Consider the following 19,478-nt stretch of genomic DNA (forward strand, 5'->3'; position numbering starts at 1 on the left):
AGCTTATTTACGAGCTCACGTACAAGCTTACATGTGAGCTCATGTACGAGCTCACGTACGAGCTCACGTACAAGCTCACGTACGAGCTCACGTACGGCCTCGCGTATAGCATCACGTGCAGAGAGACGTAAAGGTGAATGCCCAGAGGAAGCTCCGCGTTGCTCCGAGCCAATTAGAAGGTGGTGAAGCGCCAAGAGGGGGGGGGGGGTGTGCGTGGAGTGAAAAAGGGGGTGTGCGCGGAGTGATTGCCAATATCCCTCCCCATATAATATACATGTTTTACGCGGCCAGAAGCAAACCCCCCTCAAAAATGCCTCATAACTAATTTGATAGGTAGCTTTACTCTAGCAAATAGCTAATAGCAATCAGTTGTCCGCAAGCCTCATCAATAAAACTCCTCATCCGCCCACCTAAACCCCAATCCCCTTGCCAAAATAACCACAACCCTCACAACCACAATCAGCGCTCGCCATCTCCTCCCCACAATACTCTTCCTCAACACCGCCTGCTCCGCATGCACCCGCTCCACAATCTGCATAATACTCCGCCTCCTCTCACTCAACCGCCTAATCAGCTGCGGATTCGCCTTCCTCTCCTCCATCCTCCTCTCCACCGCCTCCGCCTCCCTCTTCCTCTCCCTCAACACACCCAACCTCTCCTTCTCCCTCTCCCTCTCCCCTCTCGCTTCCCTCTCCTCCACACTCCACAACCCCGGATCCTCCAAATCCCGCCTCCCCTCCCGCCCAAACCGCACCATATACCCCGCCAACTCCCGCTTCTCAACCATGACCCGATTAATCCCCACCCAGTCCCTCACATCTCCCCGCGCCCGGTGCGCCCGCAGCCACGCCGCCATCCGCGGCACCCAGATCGTGTCGCGCAGGGTATCCCATATCGCCGCGACGTCCGCGGCGCTAAGCTGCGCGTAGCGCAAGCGCCGGAAGATGCGCGTGTCCAGCGCCCGCGCTTCGGGGAGCCCGAAGAGCTTCGCGGTTTCCACGAGGCGGATTGCGGGGACGAGACCTGCGGGCGGGAGCAGGGGTGGGGCGTCTTCGACGATGCTGAGGGCTTTGGCGCGGAGGTGCTCGAGGACGAGGCGCAGGGAGGGGCGGTCGGTGGAGTGGGGCGGGAGGCAGAGGGACTCAGGGGAGGACGGGGAGGACGGGGGTGTGAGGTAGCGGGTTAGGGAGGGGCAGTAGTACAGGATGAGTTTTGGTTGGGCGCGGAAGAGGAGGTGGGGGCCGGCGTAGATGTCGAGGAGGGGGCTGCGGATTAGGATGCGGCGTTCTTCGAGGGTGAGGGCGAAGCCGGGGAGGTTGGTGGTGAGGCGGGTGAGGAGGTCGCGGCGGGTGGAGTTGGTGTAGTTTTGGGCGTTGGAGTGCCAGGCGTGCTCCATGGTGTGGTAGGTAGGTATGGCACGGTATGAGCGAGAGTGGGGGGGAGGTGAGCTAGAAGGCTGCCTAGATGATGCTGCTTAGGTATGTGACGTACAAAAGAAAAGGCCTTACGGGACATGCCGTAAGCTATGAGCACGCCCTATCGTTCGAGAGGTCGAATTCCAAGAGGAGTTGGGTGTTGGGTACCTTTTTGGTGGGAACAAAGAAGTGTTGCGGGGCTCATCGACGGTTCGAGACACACATGAGAGATGAAAGAAATAATTTGAGAACAATGGATTGGCTATGCTACGCTATAGCTGCAGCAACACTAGCGAGAGTATGGAAAACTCAGAGCCCGTCTAGGCATTCCCAAGAACCTTCTTCACGGTCTCCTCAATATCCTCCTTCTCCAAGCCGAGCCTGTCGTTCCAAAGACCGACAGTTGTATAGTCACCCAGACGCTTCTCTGACACTATTGACACCTTGATTTGGTCAAAAACGCCAAAGTGGTTACCGGCTTGAATCTTCTTGGCGGCTTCTGCGAGTAACTCGTTGGAATCCACGCTTGTCACCGTGAGCTTGTCCCCAGTGAACTTCTCGATTAGCGCAACGATTTCAGCCTGGGAAGTCCTGAATGAGGAAATGTAGACGTATTGGTTCTTGGTCTCAGCTTCGTGCTGTAGGATTGACACAACAGCCTTGCCGATGGTCGCCAGGTTGGTAGCTGTGAAGGGTGCAGTACCGTGGTCGATGACTTCGGCAGTCTTTTCCTTCAGGTTGGGACCGAGGAAGCCAACCTTAAGTCCCTAAATGTGGTGTCAGCCTCTTGATTTCGGGAGTGCTCAGCAAATGGAACAAAGGCACTAACCCAGTCAAAGAACGGTCCCGTAACCAGAGCAGTCCAGGAAATCTCCTTTTCCCTGTTCTTGAGATAGTCGACAACGGCCTTCTTGCCCTCGAACGCTGGAACGATTGCTCTGACATCGGCGCTTGCAGTGTCGCTGCCGAACTCGGTAGGGATGAATCTCTTGACGCCGGCGGCGATAGCGGCATCAATGATTTTGGGTTGGACTGCACCAGCTGCGGTCGCCAAGACGGAAATCACGGCATCCTGTCCTTTCAAGGCTGAGGCCAATGCGGAGGCATCGGTGTAGTCGACCTTGATCACTTTGACTTCTGAAGGGAATGTAGATGTTGATTCCTTGCGGGAGAGGACTGTGACGTTCAATGGCGAAGCAATGAGTTGCTCGAGAATGGCCGGTCCAAGATTACCACCAGCCTGATCAATGGAGTTAGTTATGTTCTAAAAGTGTCGTGACCTTGATAAGGCTGTGAGAGTGGTAGGAGAAGACAGAAGAAAGACTACCCACCCCAACGAGGATAACGTTCTTGATCGAAGACATGTTTGAAGTTCTGTAGAAAAGGCACTGTTTGTTGTAGGATATAGAACTATTGATGTGAACGAAGATGAGACACTGAATTTACTGGGAACTCCCCCCGCCTTATATGATTCTAGAGTACAGGGATGGGTCCTTTACGCCATTCGTCTACGCTTCTGTCGTGCTACCTCTGTCGTGATTCCGCCGTATCCTTAGAAATCGAGCCATGCCCACACCTTAGCTAGCTAACTCGATCTAGGAGGTATGGTAGGGAATTAGAAGCGTCTAGAGAGATATTCCAGCTATTCACGCAGGCAAGCACGGTGAGGGCGTTTCATCAACACTGCAATTGGCCCAGCAAAAGCGGAACACGGAGGACGAATATGCAATCCACGTATGCCGGACGAAAAGTATCGCAGACTATCGACGGAGGTCAGACGGAGAGTTGGCAATAGGTGGTGTGGTGGTAGGAAGTGCAGACAGAGCAACACTTTGCGGTCGGGGTTCCGGAGAAGAAGATCGAAGTCCGGGTTGCCAACTTTGTAAGCTACCCTATCACCGATTAGGTGATTAGTGTTTAGGACTGCACCTGCGCGGAATAACACCGCGGATGACCATCGCCAATTTACTCAGAACTAATCTTCTCCATGAACATCATCATAGCACCAGTGCTTCCAATCATCTACCTAGTCACAGTACTCTTTACTCCCTTTCCGCTCCTCCTCCCAACTCCTCTCCGCTAGCCCCATGCTAACCTCTACCTTCTACGAGTCCTTCGCAGGACATCCTTCGGCTTCAGGATACTCGTCAACCTCCGCGTGCTATTTCTACCACCATGTAGTCTCTCTTTAACATGCTTCTACCGGTAGTAGCAAATGAGCGACAACCAGAGTGTACATACCTGGTAGCGTTCTGATTCTTGTCACGTCGCATGAGCGACCTCATTCTGTTCCCAGCTGTTGCAGTCGCTATGTCGCGCTGAACGCTCCCAGAACGTGGCATGAATACTTCAACTTGTGCCGTTTCTATCAGGCACAACATTTTCTGCACCATGGGCATACCCGTAGTGGCTCATGAACCAGATATTGGTGCGGTTACAGCGTGCTGAACGCCTCAAACTTCCGGCATTCAAGCCAATTGTTTCTCTGCTCTACCTTTATGCCGACGGTCACCACAAGTCCTCCTCTCCGACTCCGAGGCCGTGTCCGATCTTTTCTGCGCCTATGTAGATGGCTCAGTGGCTTGCGGATATGGGCTGCGGAGGGCCCTCGTGCCACTGTGGCTTCTCCACGTGTTGACCCCCGAATCTAGTCCCCGATCTTAAGTACCGAGACGCCACCTCATCAGTAGAACTCTCAACGGCATCTAGACTCTAGCTTCCCAGAAGTCATCACCAATCGGAAAACTCCGTGGGGCGGCGAGTCAGCTCGCTTTTAGTACGACGACCAAACTCCTGGGACAACAACAAAGACTGTCACAGCCTAGATCGCGACCAAGGCAAGTGTGCTCGCGACAGCTGCAAGCAAACTCGGAGAAGGGGCTATGTTGACAAAGGATTGTAATGGCCTCTGTCTGCGTTCAGTGGTAACAATTTGAATACTTCCCCAGGTTCGACATCTCAAGTCCTAAGATCGGAATGTATCTTCATTCTCCTTCATACTTACATACATGGCCGACGTCGCAATGAGTTTGACTCTCCTCGTGTCAGATGTATCCTCTCGCTTCCGTCCCAACACCATGGGTCGTAGTCCCTCTTCGTTTTCAACTATATCGAAGATGAACCAGGCTTCCACGTCGGTTGACTCACTAGTGCTTCTAGAGTCAAACCAGGAGGATGTTTCCGTGACTCGTCTGCGCAAAGAAATCATATACGACTTCGAAAACCCAAAACTGCTGTCGGAGAGCTCCTCAAGAAACTCGCGTGATCTTTCAGGTTGCGTCGAACGTCGATTCGTGGACAAGATAGGAATGGTGATACCTGGAGTGTCTGATCGGGAACCTTGCAACATTCAACGAGCGCACTATGTTACAATGTGGAGCCTCGGTTCACCCATCGAGTATAGCACATCCGAAGCTGATCATGGAATCACATTTGACGACCACAGGAAACTACACTTGTCACTGGAAAGCTTCCTATACCGCACACCCAAGGAAACTCGCGATACGACCGAAAAGGCATTCTTTAAAATTATATCGGCGCTAAATTCACTATTATCGGATATCACCACATGGTGGCGAGCTCGAGGCATCCCAGCGACACTCTGTTTGACCTCGGTGGGAATGTTTGCGCCAGACCGACTCAAGGAATCGTACATACAGATCTTGCATACGCCACTTCATCGAGATTTTGATTTCGACGGTCTCGAGAAGCACCATCTAGCCCAAGAAGATGGCCTGCCTTTCTATGCCCCATACTGGGCAATACCGCAACACTCGACACTCTCTCTTCCCTGGCCTCTGCGACCATTACCACCTCACAAGGAAGACCTTGCTCTACGATTCCCAGAGCGCTATGGAGCCGACCCATACTACCGATCGGCGATAAAGCAAACGTTCTTGGCGAGACGGACGCCGTGACTTATAAGCAATACATCGTCGCTAAACAAGGAGATGCCGATGCGAAGAGGCATATGGAATACGTCCAACAAAACGGCTACACGGCCAATAAGCTACCCACCGATACTCCAAGCAGCTTTTCAACAACGTTGCAGTCAAAACTCAACAGAAAGGTCTACGAGCACAATAGTGCTCTGGAAGCACGCCGAAACGTGGAAATCGGATCGCGGCTACGTATGGTCTGCTTCGCTTTTACAGATCCTATCTGGCCTCCCCACAACTAAGAGATGAAGGATCTAGGGCTCACGGCAGAAGTGTACCATGATACGCTGCACCACATCGAGAGCATCAGACATGATGCAAAGTCAAAGCGGGCGTTCTTTGGAAAGAAGAAGCCCATGGAAGACGCCGTGCCTGCGGTACTCGACTATCTCAAAGTCGTAAACCTGCTCCGACACCAACAAGGGTCCAAGGTCATATGGACTATTGAAGGAATTCCGGCAGGAAAGGGACCTTACGAGATCAGTCTCTGGGATCAAAGCGATCCATTGGAGCTGTTAGTGCAGCTAGAGAAGCATGGAGTCATCAAGAAGAAGAGGTTCTTCGATGACTTGGAGGTTGGAGAGGGACTATGAAGCGAACCTTGCATTTGAGACGCAGGATTATTGGATAGCGGAGTTGCTGACTTCGAACGCGGGCCTGAGCGTCGAGACACATAATTTTCTGGACTTGGAAGCTCTTTTGAGCCTTTGCAGTCCCATAGCCTGCAGACCGAATCATCAGGCGAAGAATGAGTAGCCGATGTATATAGCGAATGAATAAAATTTTCCAATACTCTAAATGCTTCTCTTTCGTCCACTAGCGTGCGATCATTTCCTAGTGCCTTAGCAACTAAGGCTCCCAAATCCTTCATGCCCCGCGTTACTGATGCTGGCCTCTATCATTCTCAAGCACCGGTTCTTGACATTAAAGCAACAACTTTGGGCCGCTTCTCATCCCACTCGTCCCAGACAATCGAGTACATAGCAGTGTGCCTCCCCGGAAGTTCTCCTTTCGTGCCATTTCTCTTTTCAAGTGCGTCCACAGGAAGCGCCACCTGACCGCCCGGAAACACGCGCTGCCATCTTGCGACGCCCTCAAATTCGAATCCCATCCGCAGCGCAGCTCTCCTCGAGGCGGCGTTTTCCGTGTGTGTTTTCCACTCCACGCGTCGCAATCCTAGGCCCCCAAGGGAAGGGGAATCGAGCGTGTATAAAAGCAAAAGCCCAATTGCATTTGTCGCTACATGTGTTCGTTGAAAGGCCGGGAAAATAATAATACCCACCTCTGTAGCCGCGTTTACTAGGCTGGTAGCAGACAAAGCTACGGTGCCAGCGTAGTTACTGTCAGGATTCTCCTCTTCAGAAGCATTGGTCTTGTCATAGATTGCGTATAGGCATTCCTCGGGCGGTGAGCCTATATGCTTGTCGTAGAACTCTATGAATTCTTCTTTGGTGTTTATTGTTGGGAAAGCAATGTATGTGAGGAGATTTGAGCTGGTTTTGATCTCTTCTACGAAACGTGCTGCGTGGATAGTTGGCTACCGTGCCGAGAAGCAGAGTTAGATTGATGTATTCTTCGACATTGTCTTTGATGAGACTACACATACGTCAAATGGCTCGAGAGCAACGAGATCGTTCTCCAGGCGTCGCTGTTCATAGTGGAAGGCTCCTTTGGACATGATGTCTAGGGCATGTGTCCGAAGTATTGGCACGTCAGATGTGACTGTATAGATGTGACTGTATAGATGTGACTGTATAGAAATGAGTGTGTGTAATTGAGGAACGGGGTCGAATATGTGAAGTCTTTTAGTCCACGTTGTCCCAGCACGGTGGGGTTTTCATCACACTGGGGGAGGCTGTATGTATCCGCGAAAAAGGCCGACATCTGCATGGCATCACTACAGTGTTGATTCAACTACAGCGCAAGCCCAATACTATGGCTTTTTGATTTACTTCAGCTTGGTAGTAAATCTTTGAACTTAGAATCAAGTACTTGCAAAAGTATTTCCGAAGAATCGGGCGAATATAAGTCTGATGTTATGTTGCGTGCCTTAGATCGGCCCGATTTTCGAATACTCTACGTACACAGTGGAGAGAGGTTACATTCACAGATGCGTAGTTCGGTAACTACATATGGAAGTATTCTCACGTCCTGGATACGAGACACTGAGGTGTTCATGCAGGTCCTGATCGACGCGTGGCCCCCCTTCCAAGGGTCCAAGCCACCCGTCGCCACACTATACCTTCTCGGGCCTCCCTGTCCCCTCTCCGTTTCACGTTGAATCCTCGCGCATCCTCATCTCGATGACGATTGAAATCTTGTCACCCTGTCTCTGACGCCATCCAGGCTGTGCAAGGGCTGGCGCACACTCTTTTCCTCTCCTTGACCTTTCATTGTTCCCTTTGTCCTCTACAACTCCATATTCTGTCACGCTTAGGCACGCTGGCATCCGAGACTGCGCGACCTCCATACCGAGAGGGGCGAGTGGCCTACTGCGCCTCCTGATTTATTTGTACGCAACTACAGAGCGCCGCATATCGAAATCATAAGAAGCGCACCCTCACTGGATGGGCTTTCGTAGGAACACTTCGTGCAAACACACAGCATGGCGACTCTCATTTGGCAACGCGACGTTGCCGACGTCAAGGCCACCTTCACTTCATGGGACAAGTGCATGGCCAAAACATACTGCAAGTTCGTAGCCCCGTTTCCAAGGCAAAACTTCGCATGAACTAACCACTTTGCAACAGATGGCCGGTCATTGCAGCTATAATCGTAGTCGCCCTCGTCCTTATCTCTGTCCTCATCTGTCTTGGCAGGTGTATATGCTGTGGAGCGGAGTGCGCCTGCTGCTGCTTTCGGTGCTGTGGAGGATGCTGTGGCGGGGGTGGTCGAAAAGGACACAAGAAGATGAATTCTGCCTCTGCGCCGCCGCCATTGCCTGGAGGATACCAGCCAGCGTTCCCTTCTACGCCCGTGAACTCGCAGTATCGAGCACACAACACGCCCGCCTTCGAAAAACCACAATTCGCTACTTTTGAGAGCTCGAGCAAACCGGTCAACGAAGATGCTCTACCTCCCATGCCGAGCTGGAGTGATGCGACGAGCAGGAAGGTCGAGGAGGAGATTGTCCCCGAGAAACCAGGCGATGTTGAACTACACAATCTGGAACATAAAGCAGGTGCTTCGGATTCTATGCTAGCTGGAGCTGCTGGTACGCCTCTACGGTCTCCGGGGAGATCGCCTGTCCCTCAGTCGCCCTACCACGCTGAATCGGCTTACTCTCCACCCTCCCAGCAGTATGGTGGATTTGCTGGCCGACCTTCGCAACCCGGTCTTAGGAGTCAGGACTCGTTCCGTTCTGGGCAGCAAAATGGTGTTGTGGATCAGTACGGCAATCAGCAACCAGGATACGGAAACAGACTCAACTCTCCCGCACCAGGTGCTCCCGCTTACGACCCGATTCATCAATATGAGCGTGATTCTCCGAGACTGGGTGGTCAAGGTCAGGAATACGGACGGGGTTCTCCACGACCAGGCGGACAGAACAATGAATTCGGGCGCAATTCTCCACGGCCCGCTGGACAGAACAATGAGTTTGGACGGAGCTCCCCGAGACCAGTAATGGGTGGAGCAGCGAACTTCAATAACGGACCATCACCCACACAGAATCGTGGATACGGTCCTCCATCTCTCGCCATTGGTCGAGTCAATAGCCCTCTGGCGCCCAACCAGGTGTATGATGCACCACAACTCGCGCCTGGCCGAGTCAACAGCCCACTAGCAACACACCAAGCATACGACGCACCACGAGTAGCTCCTGGCAGAGTCAATAGTCCAATGGTAACCCATCAAGGATATGATGCGCCACAGGCAATACCTGCCCGAGTAAACAGTCCCTACCAACCATACGACGCACCACAAGCAGTATCACTGTACCACCACGACCAAAACAACTACACCGCACCCGAGCCTTACCATGAGCTGGACACCAGCTATACAGCTCCAAAGCCTTACGCCGAGTTAGCCGCTAACTACACAGCTCCAAAGCCGTACGCGGAGCTAGCTACAGGCTACAATGCCCCTCCACAAGCCCCTTCAGAGTTATCACAAGGATATGCCCCGTCAGGATCCACTCGTTTCGAAGCCCCAAGCGAGTACCAAAACAACTACCAGCAGCCCCAAGAACTAGATTCTGGGAGCTGGCCGATGCAGCCACAACAACAACAGCAGCATAACGGACATGGCGGTCGGAACTATTAAGTAACGTATCGATCGTGATTGCTTCTTTTTTCTCCCTGGGTCGTTTTGGGAGCTTTCTTTGTGCAAATTTTCTTGGTCTTTATTCCCCTTGATTTTGCATAGCGCGGCGTTGCGACTTTTTGGGTTTCTCAGGTTCCATGGTGGTCTAGGTGATTCTCAAGGGATTCCTGCATATATCCAACGCTTGTAGTAGTTCGCTCACTTGTAAGAGTTTGGATGGACGCGAGTAGGTAGCGTGATAGTCATAGCTGCATAGCAGTGTCTTTTCGATCCGAGCTCTGTTGCACCGTTATTTTCCTGCTTCGTTCATGTCTCTGCAGTGTTTCTGAGGTCTTTTGAAAGGATCCAGCTCAACTTTTCTTCTAAATCAGGTCTTCTCACTTTCTCCAAGGTCAGAGCAGACCAGCCACTATTCTTGTTTCGGAACGTATTCGGCACCGCTTTCTCCTGGGTATGTAGTAAGCTAAGCCCGCTAAACCGAATTTGGAACGTATTCGTCTAGAGATGACCCATTTCGAATGCATCTATTTCCAATTCTTCAACTGGAAGACTTGACATTATGAATTCATCGCGCTTTCGGGGATTCGACGTAAGACTTAAGCCGAGCTGACAAACATCACGCGGTGAGTTCTATTGTGTTTGGATCCGAGACAAGCCAAATCGAAGCAAGAGTGATGTATGTATATAAGAGTGCTGAGAAGGTGTACACTTAGACTTATTCATTTCAACGAACTATCACTCTTCGCAGCTATATCCAGTTTCACAAAACCTCAACTATTTCCAAACAACCACTCCCCAGCCCACCACCATGAGCCCCCCAACCATCGCCATCGCCGGCTTCACGGGCAAAATGGCCCGCCTCATCACCGCCTCCCTCCTCTCCACCCACCCGCACGCCCTTATCCACGGCATCGCCCGCTCCCCCGAGAAAGTCCCCGCCGCCATCAAAACCCACAAAAACGTCACCACCTTCGCCGCCTCCGCCACCGACCCCGCCGCCCTCCGCACCGCCCTCCGCGGCGCCTCCGTCTGCATCTGCTGCTACCTCGGCGACGCCGCCCTCATGCTCGACGGCCAGAAGCAGCTCATCGACGCGTGCATCGCGGAGCGCGTGCCGCGTTACATCGCGTCGGACTGGTCGCTGGACTTCCGCCCGCTGGCGCTCGGCGAGCACCCGGCGAAGGACCCGATGAAGCACGTGCAGGCGTACCTCGAAGAGAAGGAGCGGGAGGGGAAGATCAAGGGCGTGCATGTGCTGAATGGGGCGTTTATGGAGGTTGTTTGGGCGCGCTTCACAGGGTTTGTGGATGTGGAGCGGGACGCGTTTTTTGCGTGGGGCACGGGGGATGAGAAGATCGAGGTGGCGGCGATGGGGGATGTGGCGGCGTGGACGGCGGGGGTGGCGGTGGATGGGGGGGCGAGTGGGTTTTTGAATTGTGAGTTTTTGGAGACTGGGGATTGGTGATGGATGGATTTGGCTGACTTGCGATATTTTGTAGTTTTGGGGGATAGGAAGTCGGTGAAAGAGTTGGCGAAGCTGTATGAGGATGTCTATGGCGTGACGCCTACGATTGAGAATAAGGGCACGCTTGAGGAGCTTGAGGTTGCTAAAAAGGCGGCGTTCGAGGCAGATCCGGGCAATTATAATGTGTGGAGGGGGTTGTTTTATCAGCTTGTTATGCTCAGTGGTAAGACTAACTTGGGTCCGTTGGATAATAAGCGCTATCCGATGGTTGAGCCGAAGAATGTGGAGGCTTTCTTAAAAGAGCATACAAAAGAGTCGGTCGGGAAGAGCATCTTCTTCTTCTGAGTATATAAAGTTTCTGGACGCAACGGCCTCGTGCATTTGTACTATGGATTGCTTCTTTAAATCCTTTGGTATGATCAATAATCGAGTTGTTGTTCTCTAGTAAACGGCCCAGTCCTGCCAGAAGGCATCTAGTTTTCAAGTCTATAACCACAAGCGCTAGCCGGAAACTCTAGCAGGTTCTGAACTCCAGGCTCTGAAAACTGGTCCAGATATGTGCAAACTTTGGTGCACTGCTGCTTCGCCGATCGAGTGATCCACCAAAAATTAATCCGCAGAATCAAGGCGCACCAGTAAGCAAGAATGAGTAAAGCCTTGGGATCGCTCTCCTCCAGTAGATTCAGAAATTCGGGAGATAGCTTTCCAACCCATACCATATACCATCCCACCATGTCGCGATGCGGCTCTGTAGCAGAGAGTCGACCCAGCCGTTGGATTGGATGCTGATAGGGGTTGTCTGTTGAAGAAGAATCGGCTTGAACATCACACAGTTCTTTTAGTGCAATCAGATTTTGGTACACGTCCGAATCGGTTTGAGAGTCGTTACTCATGTCCACATCAGCTTCCCATTCTCTAGCCTCGAGAAATATCGGCGCCCATATGCTATCCTTGAGATGGGTTTGGATAGCGGGATCGTCTTGAAGGATTCTGGTTCCCTGTAATGCTCGTAGCCAAGTGAAATCACCATGACTAAAGGGATCTTTCGTAGCTGGCTCTGCTGACCCAGCTGTGACATCCCCGTGGCTCTCCAAATGTAGCTGGTCCGATGGCCTGGAAAGATTCCAAAACGTCATTGGTCCAAGAAGAAACCAAGTTCCGAATAACTGATCAGCATTATCCGCTCCAACATGAGTCGAAATCTGGTTCGAATACAACGCTAAGGATCTGTTATAATGGATAGTTGATGCAATCTCGTACTTCAAGTTTCCAGGCTGGAGGTAGTTGAGATGACATGCCGCAAAAGCCAGTATGCCATGTAGCAAACAAGGCGCACCTAGACCGAGATTAAAGCCATGCTTTTGCATAGTATTCTGCACCTCTGTAGTTCCGATCCAAGGGTAATCTGCGTCGAACCAGTGGTCTAGAAGCTCCACCGCATGGATTCGTTTGTACTTTGGATTGGCGAGCTGGTCGCAAGGCATACTGCTCTCTTTCATGAAGTCTAGTAGTTTCGTCCTGGCGAGTTCCCGGGAGATCGAGTGCTCAAGTCTTGGTGATGGTGTCTCTAGTTGCTCATTTGGTGGTTCCGCTTGAGGGTACTCGCAGCTGATCTTTCTGTGGGCGCACTGTGCGCAAACTGGTTTGGATTCATCGCACTAAACTATGAGCCTCGTAATGCACTGACATGTATTGGAGCATAAGGTACCTTTATTCTTTTCTGTTTACAGCTCTTGCATCCGTTCCTAGACTTCGTATGTGGTATTCGTGTGCTTGATCTTACAGCCGGTGGGGCATCTCGTACTCCATTCGGAGATTCGGCGACCCATGTACGGTCAAGCTGCTTATTCATAGATGTTTAGTTCTCGCACAGCTATCAAGTATAGAAGGATTATAAAGGCAAGAGAGAGACAGAAAACGATGAAGGACTGTGATAGAAATGGAGGCTTCCATGAGGAGGCTATATCAGCTTGCTGCGTAAATATGAACAGCACAGCTAAGAACACCCGAGTAGGATGAGCAGGGGCTAAGCAGTGGGTGCGCGAGTTGGAGAGAAAGACAATAAAGCGCTCAGGGCAGCTTAGATTAGAATAATAATCCTCGGCTCAGGGTAGTCTAAAGCAGCGCCTATTCAGGCACTAAGGCGAGAACGGAAATAGTGTTTTTTTCATGATCATAACTATGAAGGTACAACATGGACTCCCTGTACTACAGGTCACGTCAACGTTTGTGTTGCTTGATCTTGCATACATAAGCTGACCGCAGCACCTCAGCCGTTCTCACGCACCGCCACACTTCACGTAAGTAGGGAAGTCTTTAAGTGATAAACCATCCCGGAGCCTTCCTTTCGAAAGTTGTTGGATTCTCAGTATTTCATCTTTGGTCTGTAATCTTAATAGCAGTAAGGCAGGCGTGTGTCCCCCCTGCCTATATACAATCTCACATCATTTCCTGGTTAGCTTCTCACGTAGGAGCTGCTTGCGTAGCGGCCTTCGAAGAACCCGACGGGCCCGAATATAATCTTCGACTCGAGTTCAATATCGCTCTCAATACCATCCTAAAAAAGACCTCGCTGTCGTCCTCTATCTGCTATCGAAGTCAACATTCTCACTATCACCCTAATCTCCTCTCCCACCATGTCTCCACCCCCTACCATCGTAAGGCCCCCCTCCCTTTCCCCTCCGCTTCCATCCCCCACTAATCCCTCAGTTCAACCCAAATCAATGCCCGGAATGCCCGTTCTTTTCAAACTCTCAGACCGAACGCTCAGCCCACATGGATGCCACATCACACAACGGCTGCTCGAGCTGCAGCGTGTTCCTTGTGATCGGGGGCCTGGCGAATCACATGTGGAACAAGCACTTTGACGAGCCGTGGAACGATCATGCGGTTGAGTGGACGGATAAAGTCAGGTTGCAAAAGAAGGAGGAAAGGGAGAAGGATGAAAAGGAGAAGGGGGAAAGGGAGAAGAAGGAGGGAGACAAGGCAGGGAATAAAAGCCACAGTTCTTCGTTGTGATTAACGTGGTGGGGGGAGTTTAAGAGAGTTCTGGGGGTTCGAAGTGGGTTGATGTGGTAAGTAGAGAAAGGGGGTGTTAGGGTGGAGAAAGATGAGAGGTCTGTTGGTCTATAGTTTCGAGCTCGCATATGAGTCAGTGATATACCGTATCCAGTTCACGTTCGCGCTTTGGTATTTCCTGGATGCTTTTTCGAGCATCATCATTGCCCCGAAGCCGTGGGGGAGGCCGGGGTAGACTTGGACGGTCACTTGGACGCTTTTGATATCGTTAGAGAGATATATGGTAAATAGTGCGGCACTGCTCACCCTGTTGCTTGCAATGCATCAGCGTACGCTAGCGCTTCGTCCCTTAGTGGATCGAGGCCTGCAACTTGGATCACTTCTCCACGTTAGAATGTTGCATCGTATGAGAAGATTGGTAATGGAGCACTCACGAGCCGGCGGTAGCCCTTCTAACGACTTTGCCAGCAGCGGGCTGGCATACTCCTCCCTCGTTGGCTCTGGCGTATATTGATCTAGCCCCATGGTCAGCATTCATCGCCTCTCGCTCACAAAACAGAATATTAGAATCTTTACTCCAAAAGTACTGCATCCGCATCATGGAAAGACCGCTCGCATCTTTGTTTTGCTCCCAGCTGCCTAGCTCATACTTGTCTGCTGGATAGAAGTCGGGGTGGCACGTGACGGGAATATTGAGGATCTGGCCTATGATTCCGGTGACTTTCTCGTTGCGGGCTTTAAGCGCCATTACTGCGGCCTGTGATAGTGATGAGTTGGTGTTGAGGTTGAAAAGAGGAGGGAAGAACTAACGAGGTTCCCGCCAGCACTGCTTCCGCCGACTATGATGCGCTCTGGGTTTATGCCGAGCTCTTTTGCGTTGCCTTTGCACTGAGGGTATAGTCAGCGTTACCTCACAATAGATGTAAGACACAATTTACCCATAGAAGGACATCGAAGCTATCGTTGACCGCATACGGATACTTGAACTCTGGAGCCCTGTTCCACACATCAGCTCCAATCTCATCTCATCTTCCAAGCATAGAGCCACTTACATCCGGTAATCTACACTCACAACGACCGCCCCATTATCCCTGGCCACATAACGATTCATGATCTCCTCAATCCCATGACTCCCCACAACCCACCCGCCTCCATGCATGACATAGAACAGCACCACATCACCAGCATCCACGTTGGCCTTAGCCTTAGACGCATAGACCTTGATCCCAATCTCCGTCCCATCTCTAACCGGTACCGTCCGCTCCGTGATTTGGAACTCCTCAGCCTTAGGAACAAAGTCTGGAAACGGGAATGGCATCTTCAGCATAGCGCGGGTTTGTTTGAGAGGCCGGTTCCATAGCTTTACCAAGAAAGCGTCGGACATGGGTTTGAAGGGGACGAATTCGGGGTCCATTGCGGAGAGGTGGCCGTATTTCTTTCCTGGTGCCATGGTGGACATGGGTTTGGTTGGAAGTTGAGAAACGAGTCTATGAGTGAAGTGAGAGATGTGTCGAGGAAACTATAGATGTAGAGAAGACAAACAGGCTCAACACTTTTATGTATGAGACGTTTGGCAAAGAAAGAGGCGCTATGTCCCACTTGAGCCCACCTGACGTGCTTTGCTTCTTTTGGACTGCGCTCTTCTGAAGACCTACTTGAAAGTGCTAAGTGAGAGCGAGTCCCCGCGCTTCGGGTTCTCGGTTTATCAAGTCAATCCCGGGGTTTCGCTAGTGATTTTGTAGGTAAGGTAGGTGACACAAGTGGCTAGGTACCTCCGATGAGCTAGTCTTCGGGATGGCGTTCAGCGTGCCTCTTATCGCGGGGAGGTGCTGTCCAGCCGAGACTGGGACTGATGTCGCGCGTGAAACGTTGAGGATACGATTTCCTCGGCCTGAGATGCAATTAGTTGGTCTTGGTCATTGAGCTGAAAAACAAGAGGATAGTAGCCTCGATTGGTTGTTGTAAGAGTTGGTGTAAATCCGGTACGAGGACTTCGAAATCCGTACAAATCGCTTACGGATTTCGAAGTCCATTGTAGCTGATCGGCAAACTCATGAACCTCACAGTTAACGAGATAGGGTTAGCAATTCCTTGAAGTTGTAGTCGCCTTGGATGCGAATAATCTATATGTATGTTTCAATTTCAATCCAATCAATAGCGGATAACCTCCCCCTTTTAGTTCCTCCCCAGACCAGTCGCTTTATCTCGTACAAGTCTGAGTTTCCATCCACCTTGCATGCACTGTACTGTACACTTGCTTGACTCCTCTTGGGATGGCCAAGTTTATACAATAAGAGTACAAGGTGAAGTGGCATATCCAATCATAAAGGGGTCAGATGCCGAATCGTAAAGCCGTTCCATAGTGCCAAAGAAAGTTAAAAGAGACAAGCAAACCTCCCATTAGGTCCAATTTCGTCAAGGCGAGCCAATGAAAAATGAGATCTTCGAATGTGAGCCCCTCGGAGGCCCTCAAACTGGGTATAATCGTAGAGGCCAGGTAATGAAAGACTGCCCTGCTCCAAATTGGGTCGTCCTCTCTCTTCGCAACCCAAACGTACGAACCAACTCCTCCCGCACGGTATCATCTCATCCATTGCCTCACATAAACGCCTGCGCCATCTTCACCATGCTCCCCAATCCCCCCATGCCGCTCGCGATAGACCCCAGTCCACCCAATCCACCCATCCCACCACCCATCTCGTCACGTCCATACCCCTCACTACCATAGTATCCCCCCCCTCCTCTGCTCTGGTGCGCACCGCTTCCCTTCAGAAAGTCCGGTAGCTGGATCCCAAACTGCTTCGCTGTCTTGTGTAACACGCCGCCTGAGATCAGCGGCATGGCGACCATGAAGAAGACTTTGTAGGGGTGGCGGCGCGCGTAGTCGTAAAGCCGCCGTAAAAGTCGCTTGAACTTGTGTAGCATAGATTGGATGTAACCGTCACGCGGGCGGCGCTTGTAGGAGGAGGTGGAGCCGCGGTGGGTAGAGTATGATGAGCCAGCGGAAGAGCGGGCATAGCCAGGGCGGCTGTGGGAGCGAGAGGAGGTGCCTGTGAACCAGCCCATGATGGCTTTTGTATGTGTTGTATTCACTTTAGAGATGGAGCCGTTGCAAATTCGCAGTCAATCAGCTATCCGGAGCTGAAAAGCTGAGCTGAAGTCGCGGTGGCTGGGTTTGAAGGATGACAGGACCAAGTGAGGGGTTCCAGATGTCAATCAAGCACTGGCCTCGTTGAAGGATGCGATAGTCGTGCTCGTCAATCTTGGAGTATGCGAGCTCGTGGGGAGAGTTCGGATCGCTGATGGGCTTATGTAGCTTACTGACCGCTTCTTGGTGGTTGGAGAACCCTAGCCGCGTTAATGCAGGTGATGCCGCTCCCAGCCACCGCCAAGGGTATCGTTCAGGGCGATCAGTAGTACGTGGCGATTGGTTGGGCAGCAGGGAGGATTCTGGCCCAAAGTGAGGCGCTTTGATAGCGAATGGGGTGCAACTTACTGCTTGAGCGGTGAGAGTCGAGTTGGATAGAATTTTGGTGTTGAATGTAGAATATCGTGGCGCAGCAGACGCCACATAGAGAGTGTGGCGCAAATTCCCGCTAGGGGCAGAGACGTCATTGACGAAACTTGACCTTGAACAGCCCTGTGGCCCAACCTATCTGTCCTTTTGTCTTAAACAAACACAACTCATACAGCTCCCTTTGCAACATCTAACCCACTACTCTCTACGCAAGACCCTAATCCTCCCTCTATATCCACAATGTCCAGTAAGTCTAGCCCCCAACTCCCTACACGCAAGGCTAACACTCTCCAGCCCCACCAGTGGACTACTGTAAGCTACACCCCTCTACAGAGTAAATACAAAATCTCACAAACCCCCAGATGCGTCTCTGGAAGTCGACCCCAAAGCAACCCAGCAACAGATTCGGGATGCCTACAAGAAGTACGTCCCGCATCGCTCAAGCTCCAACGTTAGTCCACTTCTAATACATACATCCCCCACAGAGCCGCCCTCCGCTACCACCCCGACCGCGTCCCCTCCGACTCCCCCGAGCGCACCGCCCGCACCAAGAAGTTCCAGCAAATAAACGACGCCTACTACACCCTCAGCGACCCCACGCGCCGCCGCGACTACGACGCGGCCCGCACCTACCACGACTTCGGCGCACCCCCATCCGCCTCCCCAGACTACGACGAAGAGGTCCCGCGGCCCTCTGGCGGCGGTGGCGGTGGGTTTCCGTGGTCCGCCTTCGGTTTCGGCAGCGGTAGTGGCACCCAGCCGTCTGCGGAGGAGCACAACCGCTTTTCTCAGGAGCAGTTTGGCGGGGTGTTTGAGGAGATGCTGCGGGAGGAGGGTATGGCGGAGGGGGAAAGGGCGGCGCCGACGGGGAAGTTCTGGAGTGTGGTTGGGGGACTGAGTGGAGGGGCGATGGGGTTTATTGTTGCGAACTTCCCGGGGGCGCTGGCTGGGGCGGTTGCTGGGAATAGGTTGGGGGCGGTGAGGGATGCGAGGGGGAAGAGTGTGTATGCGGTGTTTAATGAGCTGCCGCAGGCGGATAAGGCGAGGTTGTTGAGTGATCTTGCCGCGAAGGTGTTTGCGCATGCGGTGGGGTCGTAGAGTGAACGCTTGAAGAAAGGGGAGGGGATGGGAGTCGGGAGTTAGGGGCGTGAAAGATACAACTGGGCAGGGAACGAGGGTAATGATATCCAACCTTTTCATTTTCTTTGGTTACAGCGCGGTTTAACATGGGCAATTCGTCAATGCTAAAAACCATGCTCTAGAGACCCCAAACAGTGACAAAATGTGAGGCCTAAGACACGCAATGTCCCCTTGGTGTAGTCATTAAAGTTAACAAAAGTGACGAATCTAACCGCATGATAGCTTATATCAGAGACCCGCCGTACACGTTCCGTACCCTATGCGTATTCCCAAATCTAACGCAATCGCGAGCCCCGATATCAGGTAGCTTTAATAGCTTCCAGGATAACCGACCAACAACTTGTGAAGCATTTCCGTGAACGTCAAGGGTCCATTTGTGAAAGAGTAACGAATCTAACCGTGTGAACTTTTTTTTCGTAGAAGCGCCGTGCACGCGGTGTAGCCTCTCGGTGGTTCGAACTTGTCCCTGGACCTAGGGCTTCAAATTGGGCGACATCTAGGAAGTGAATGTGGAGTGATGAAGAATACGTGGAATGAGTTTGTGGACGCTAGCGGCGCTTTTGTAAAAAGAAGTAACGGATTGAACCGCACGAAGATTTTTTAGCAGAGACGACGTGCACACAGCGTGAGCTACGATTGGATGTGCGTCATCTCCAATCCGCTGCCTTGAAATATGGGCCAGAATCGGAAGGGCAATTCTAAGACTGTGATGAAAAGGTGAA

The 19,478-nt window shown here is 51.9% G+C and overlaps 12 protein-coding genes across 12 annotated transcripts; 6 read left to right on the forward strand and 6 right to left on the reverse strand.

Annotated features, from left to right (window-relative positions):
• Positions 1–385: 385 nt before the first annotated feature.
• BDZ99DRAFT_520580 (uncharacterized protein) lies at positions 386–1,396 on the reverse strand (the record flags this gene model as incomplete). Its single annotated transcript, XM_033725542.1, has 1 exon — positions 386–1,396. The coding sequence occupies one exon, from the start codon at positions 1,394–1,396 to the stop codon at positions 386–388; it is 1,011 nt and encodes a 336-aa protein (XP_033577478.1).
• A 265-nt stretch (positions 1,397–1,661) lies between these two features.
• BDZ99DRAFT_416979 (isoflavone reductase) lies at positions 1,662–3,229 on the reverse strand. Its single transcript, XM_033716807.1, has 3 exons — positions 2,747–3,229; positions 2,245–2,655; positions 1,662–2,182 (listed from the first exon to the last, which is right to left on the reverse strand). Exons 1-3 carry the CDS (start codon positions 2,777–2,779, stop codon positions 1,736–1,738), a joined length of 891 nt encoding a protein of 296 aa, XP_033577479.1. The 5' UTR covers positions 2,780–3,229; the 3' UTR covers positions 1,662–1,735.
• A 1,194-nt stretch (positions 3,230–4,423) lies between these two features.
• Positions 4,424–5,589, forward strand: BDZ99DRAFT_563713 (uncharacterized protein; the record flags this gene model as incomplete). Its single annotated transcript, XM_033727369.1, has 1 exon — positions 4,424–5,589. One exon carries the CDS (start codon positions 4,424–4,426, stop codon positions 5,330–5,332), a length of 909 nt encoding a protein of 302 aa, XP_033577480.1. The 3' UTR covers positions 5,333–5,589.
• Positions 5,466–6,101, forward strand: BDZ99DRAFT_314119 (uncharacterized protein). The gene has a single exon (XM_033714283.1). The coding sequence runs from the start codon at positions 5,599–5,601 to the stop codon at positions 5,944–5,946; it is 348 nt and encodes a 115-aa protein (XP_033577481.1). The 5' UTR covers positions 5,466–5,598; the 3' UTR covers positions 5,947–6,101.
• Positions 6,102–6,120: 19 nt separating this feature from the next.
• On the reverse strand, positions 6,121–7,455 carry BDZ99DRAFT_443357 (acyl-CoA N-acyltransferase). Its single transcript, XM_033717842.1, has 2 exons — positions 6,960–7,455; positions 6,121–6,890 (listed from the first exon to the last, which is right to left on the reverse strand). Exons 1-2 carry the CDS (start codon positions 7,029–7,031, stop codon positions 6,258–6,260), a joined length of 705 nt encoding a protein of 234 aa, XP_033577482.1. The 5' UTR covers positions 7,032–7,455; the 3' UTR covers positions 6,121–6,257.
• Positions 7,456–7,958: 503 nt separating this feature from the next.
• Positions 7,959–9,616, forward strand: BDZ99DRAFT_520584 (uncharacterized protein; the record flags this gene model as incomplete). Its single annotated transcript, XM_033725543.1, has 2 exons — positions 7,959–8,047; positions 8,104–9,616. The coding sequence occupies 2 exons, from the start codon at positions 7,959–7,961 to the stop codon at positions 9,614–9,616; spliced, it is 1,602 nt and encodes a 533-aa protein (XP_033577483.1).
• Positions 9,617–10,424: 808 nt separating this feature from the next.
• Positions 10,425–11,490, forward strand: BDZ99DRAFT_563719 (NAD(P)-binding protein; the record flags this gene model as incomplete). The annotated part of the gene is made up of 2 exons (XM_033727370.1): positions 10,425–11,052; positions 11,116–11,490. 2 exons carry the CDS (start codon positions 10,425–10,427, stop codon positions 11,424–11,426), a joined length of 939 nt encoding a protein of 312 aa, XP_033577484.1. The 3' UTR covers positions 11,427–11,490.
• On the reverse strand, positions 11,361–12,933 carry BDZ99DRAFT_508916 (uncharacterized protein; the record flags this gene model as incomplete). Its single annotated transcript, XM_033724363.1, has 2 exons — positions 11,361–12,739; positions 12,790–12,933. The coding sequence occupies 2 exons, from the start codon at positions 12,931–12,933 to the stop codon at positions 11,555–11,557; spliced, it is 1,329 nt and encodes a 442-aa protein (XP_033577485.1). The 3' UTR covers positions 11,361–11,554.
• A 462-nt stretch (positions 12,934–13,395) lies between these two features.
• On the forward strand, positions 13,396–14,426 carry BDZ99DRAFT_463086 (uncharacterized protein). The gene is made up of 3 exons (XM_033719999.1): positions 13,396–13,738; positions 13,791–14,355; positions 14,406–14,426. The coding sequence occupies exons 1-2, from the start codon at positions 13,718–13,720 to the stop codon at positions 14,097–14,099; spliced, it is 330 nt and encodes a 109-aa protein (XP_033577486.1). The 5' UTR covers positions 13,396–13,717; the 3' UTR covers positions 14,100–14,355; positions 14,406–14,426.
• BDZ99DRAFT_563733 (uncharacterized protein) lies at positions 13,749–15,588 on the reverse strand. The gene is made up of 7 exons (XM_033727371.1): positions 15,152–15,588; positions 15,038–15,095; positions 14,910–14,987; positions 14,676–14,856; positions 14,534–14,614; positions 14,406–14,478; positions 13,749–14,355 (listed from the first exon to the last, which is right to left on the reverse strand). Exons 1-7 carry the CDS (start codon positions 15,556–15,558, stop codon positions 14,208–14,210), a joined length of 1,026 nt encoding a protein of 341 aa, XP_033577487.1. The 5' UTR covers positions 15,559–15,588; the 3' UTR covers positions 13,749–14,207.
• Positions 15,589–16,265: 677 nt separating this feature from the next.
• On the reverse strand, positions 16,266–17,530 carry BDZ99DRAFT_463087 (uncharacterized protein). Its single transcript, XM_033720000.1, has one exon. The coding sequence runs from the start codon at positions 17,163–17,165 to the stop codon at positions 16,698–16,700; it is 468 nt and encodes a 155-aa protein (XP_033577488.1). The 5' UTR covers positions 17,166–17,530; the 3' UTR covers positions 16,266–16,697.
• A 326-nt stretch (positions 17,531–17,856) lies between these two features.
• Positions 17,857–18,714, forward strand: BDZ99DRAFT_476677 (DnaJ-domain-containing protein; the record flags this gene model as incomplete). Its single annotated transcript, XM_033722072.1, has 4 exons — positions 17,857–17,863; positions 17,911–17,928; positions 17,979–18,039; positions 18,102–18,714. 4 exons carry the CDS (start codon positions 17,857–17,859, stop codon positions 18,712–18,714), a joined length of 699 nt encoding a protein of 232 aa, XP_033577489.1.
• Between the last annotated feature and the right edge of the window lie 764 nt (positions 18,715–19,478).

The sequence above is a fragment of the Mytilinidion resinicola genome (assembly GCF_010093595.1).
Source record: "Mytilinidion resinicola strain CBS 304.34 unplaced genomic scaffold BDZ99scaffold_9, whole genome shotgun sequence".
NCBI lineage: Eukaryota > Fungi > Ascomycota > Dothideomycetes > Mytilinidiales > Mytilinidiaceae > Mytilinidion > Mytilinidion resinicola.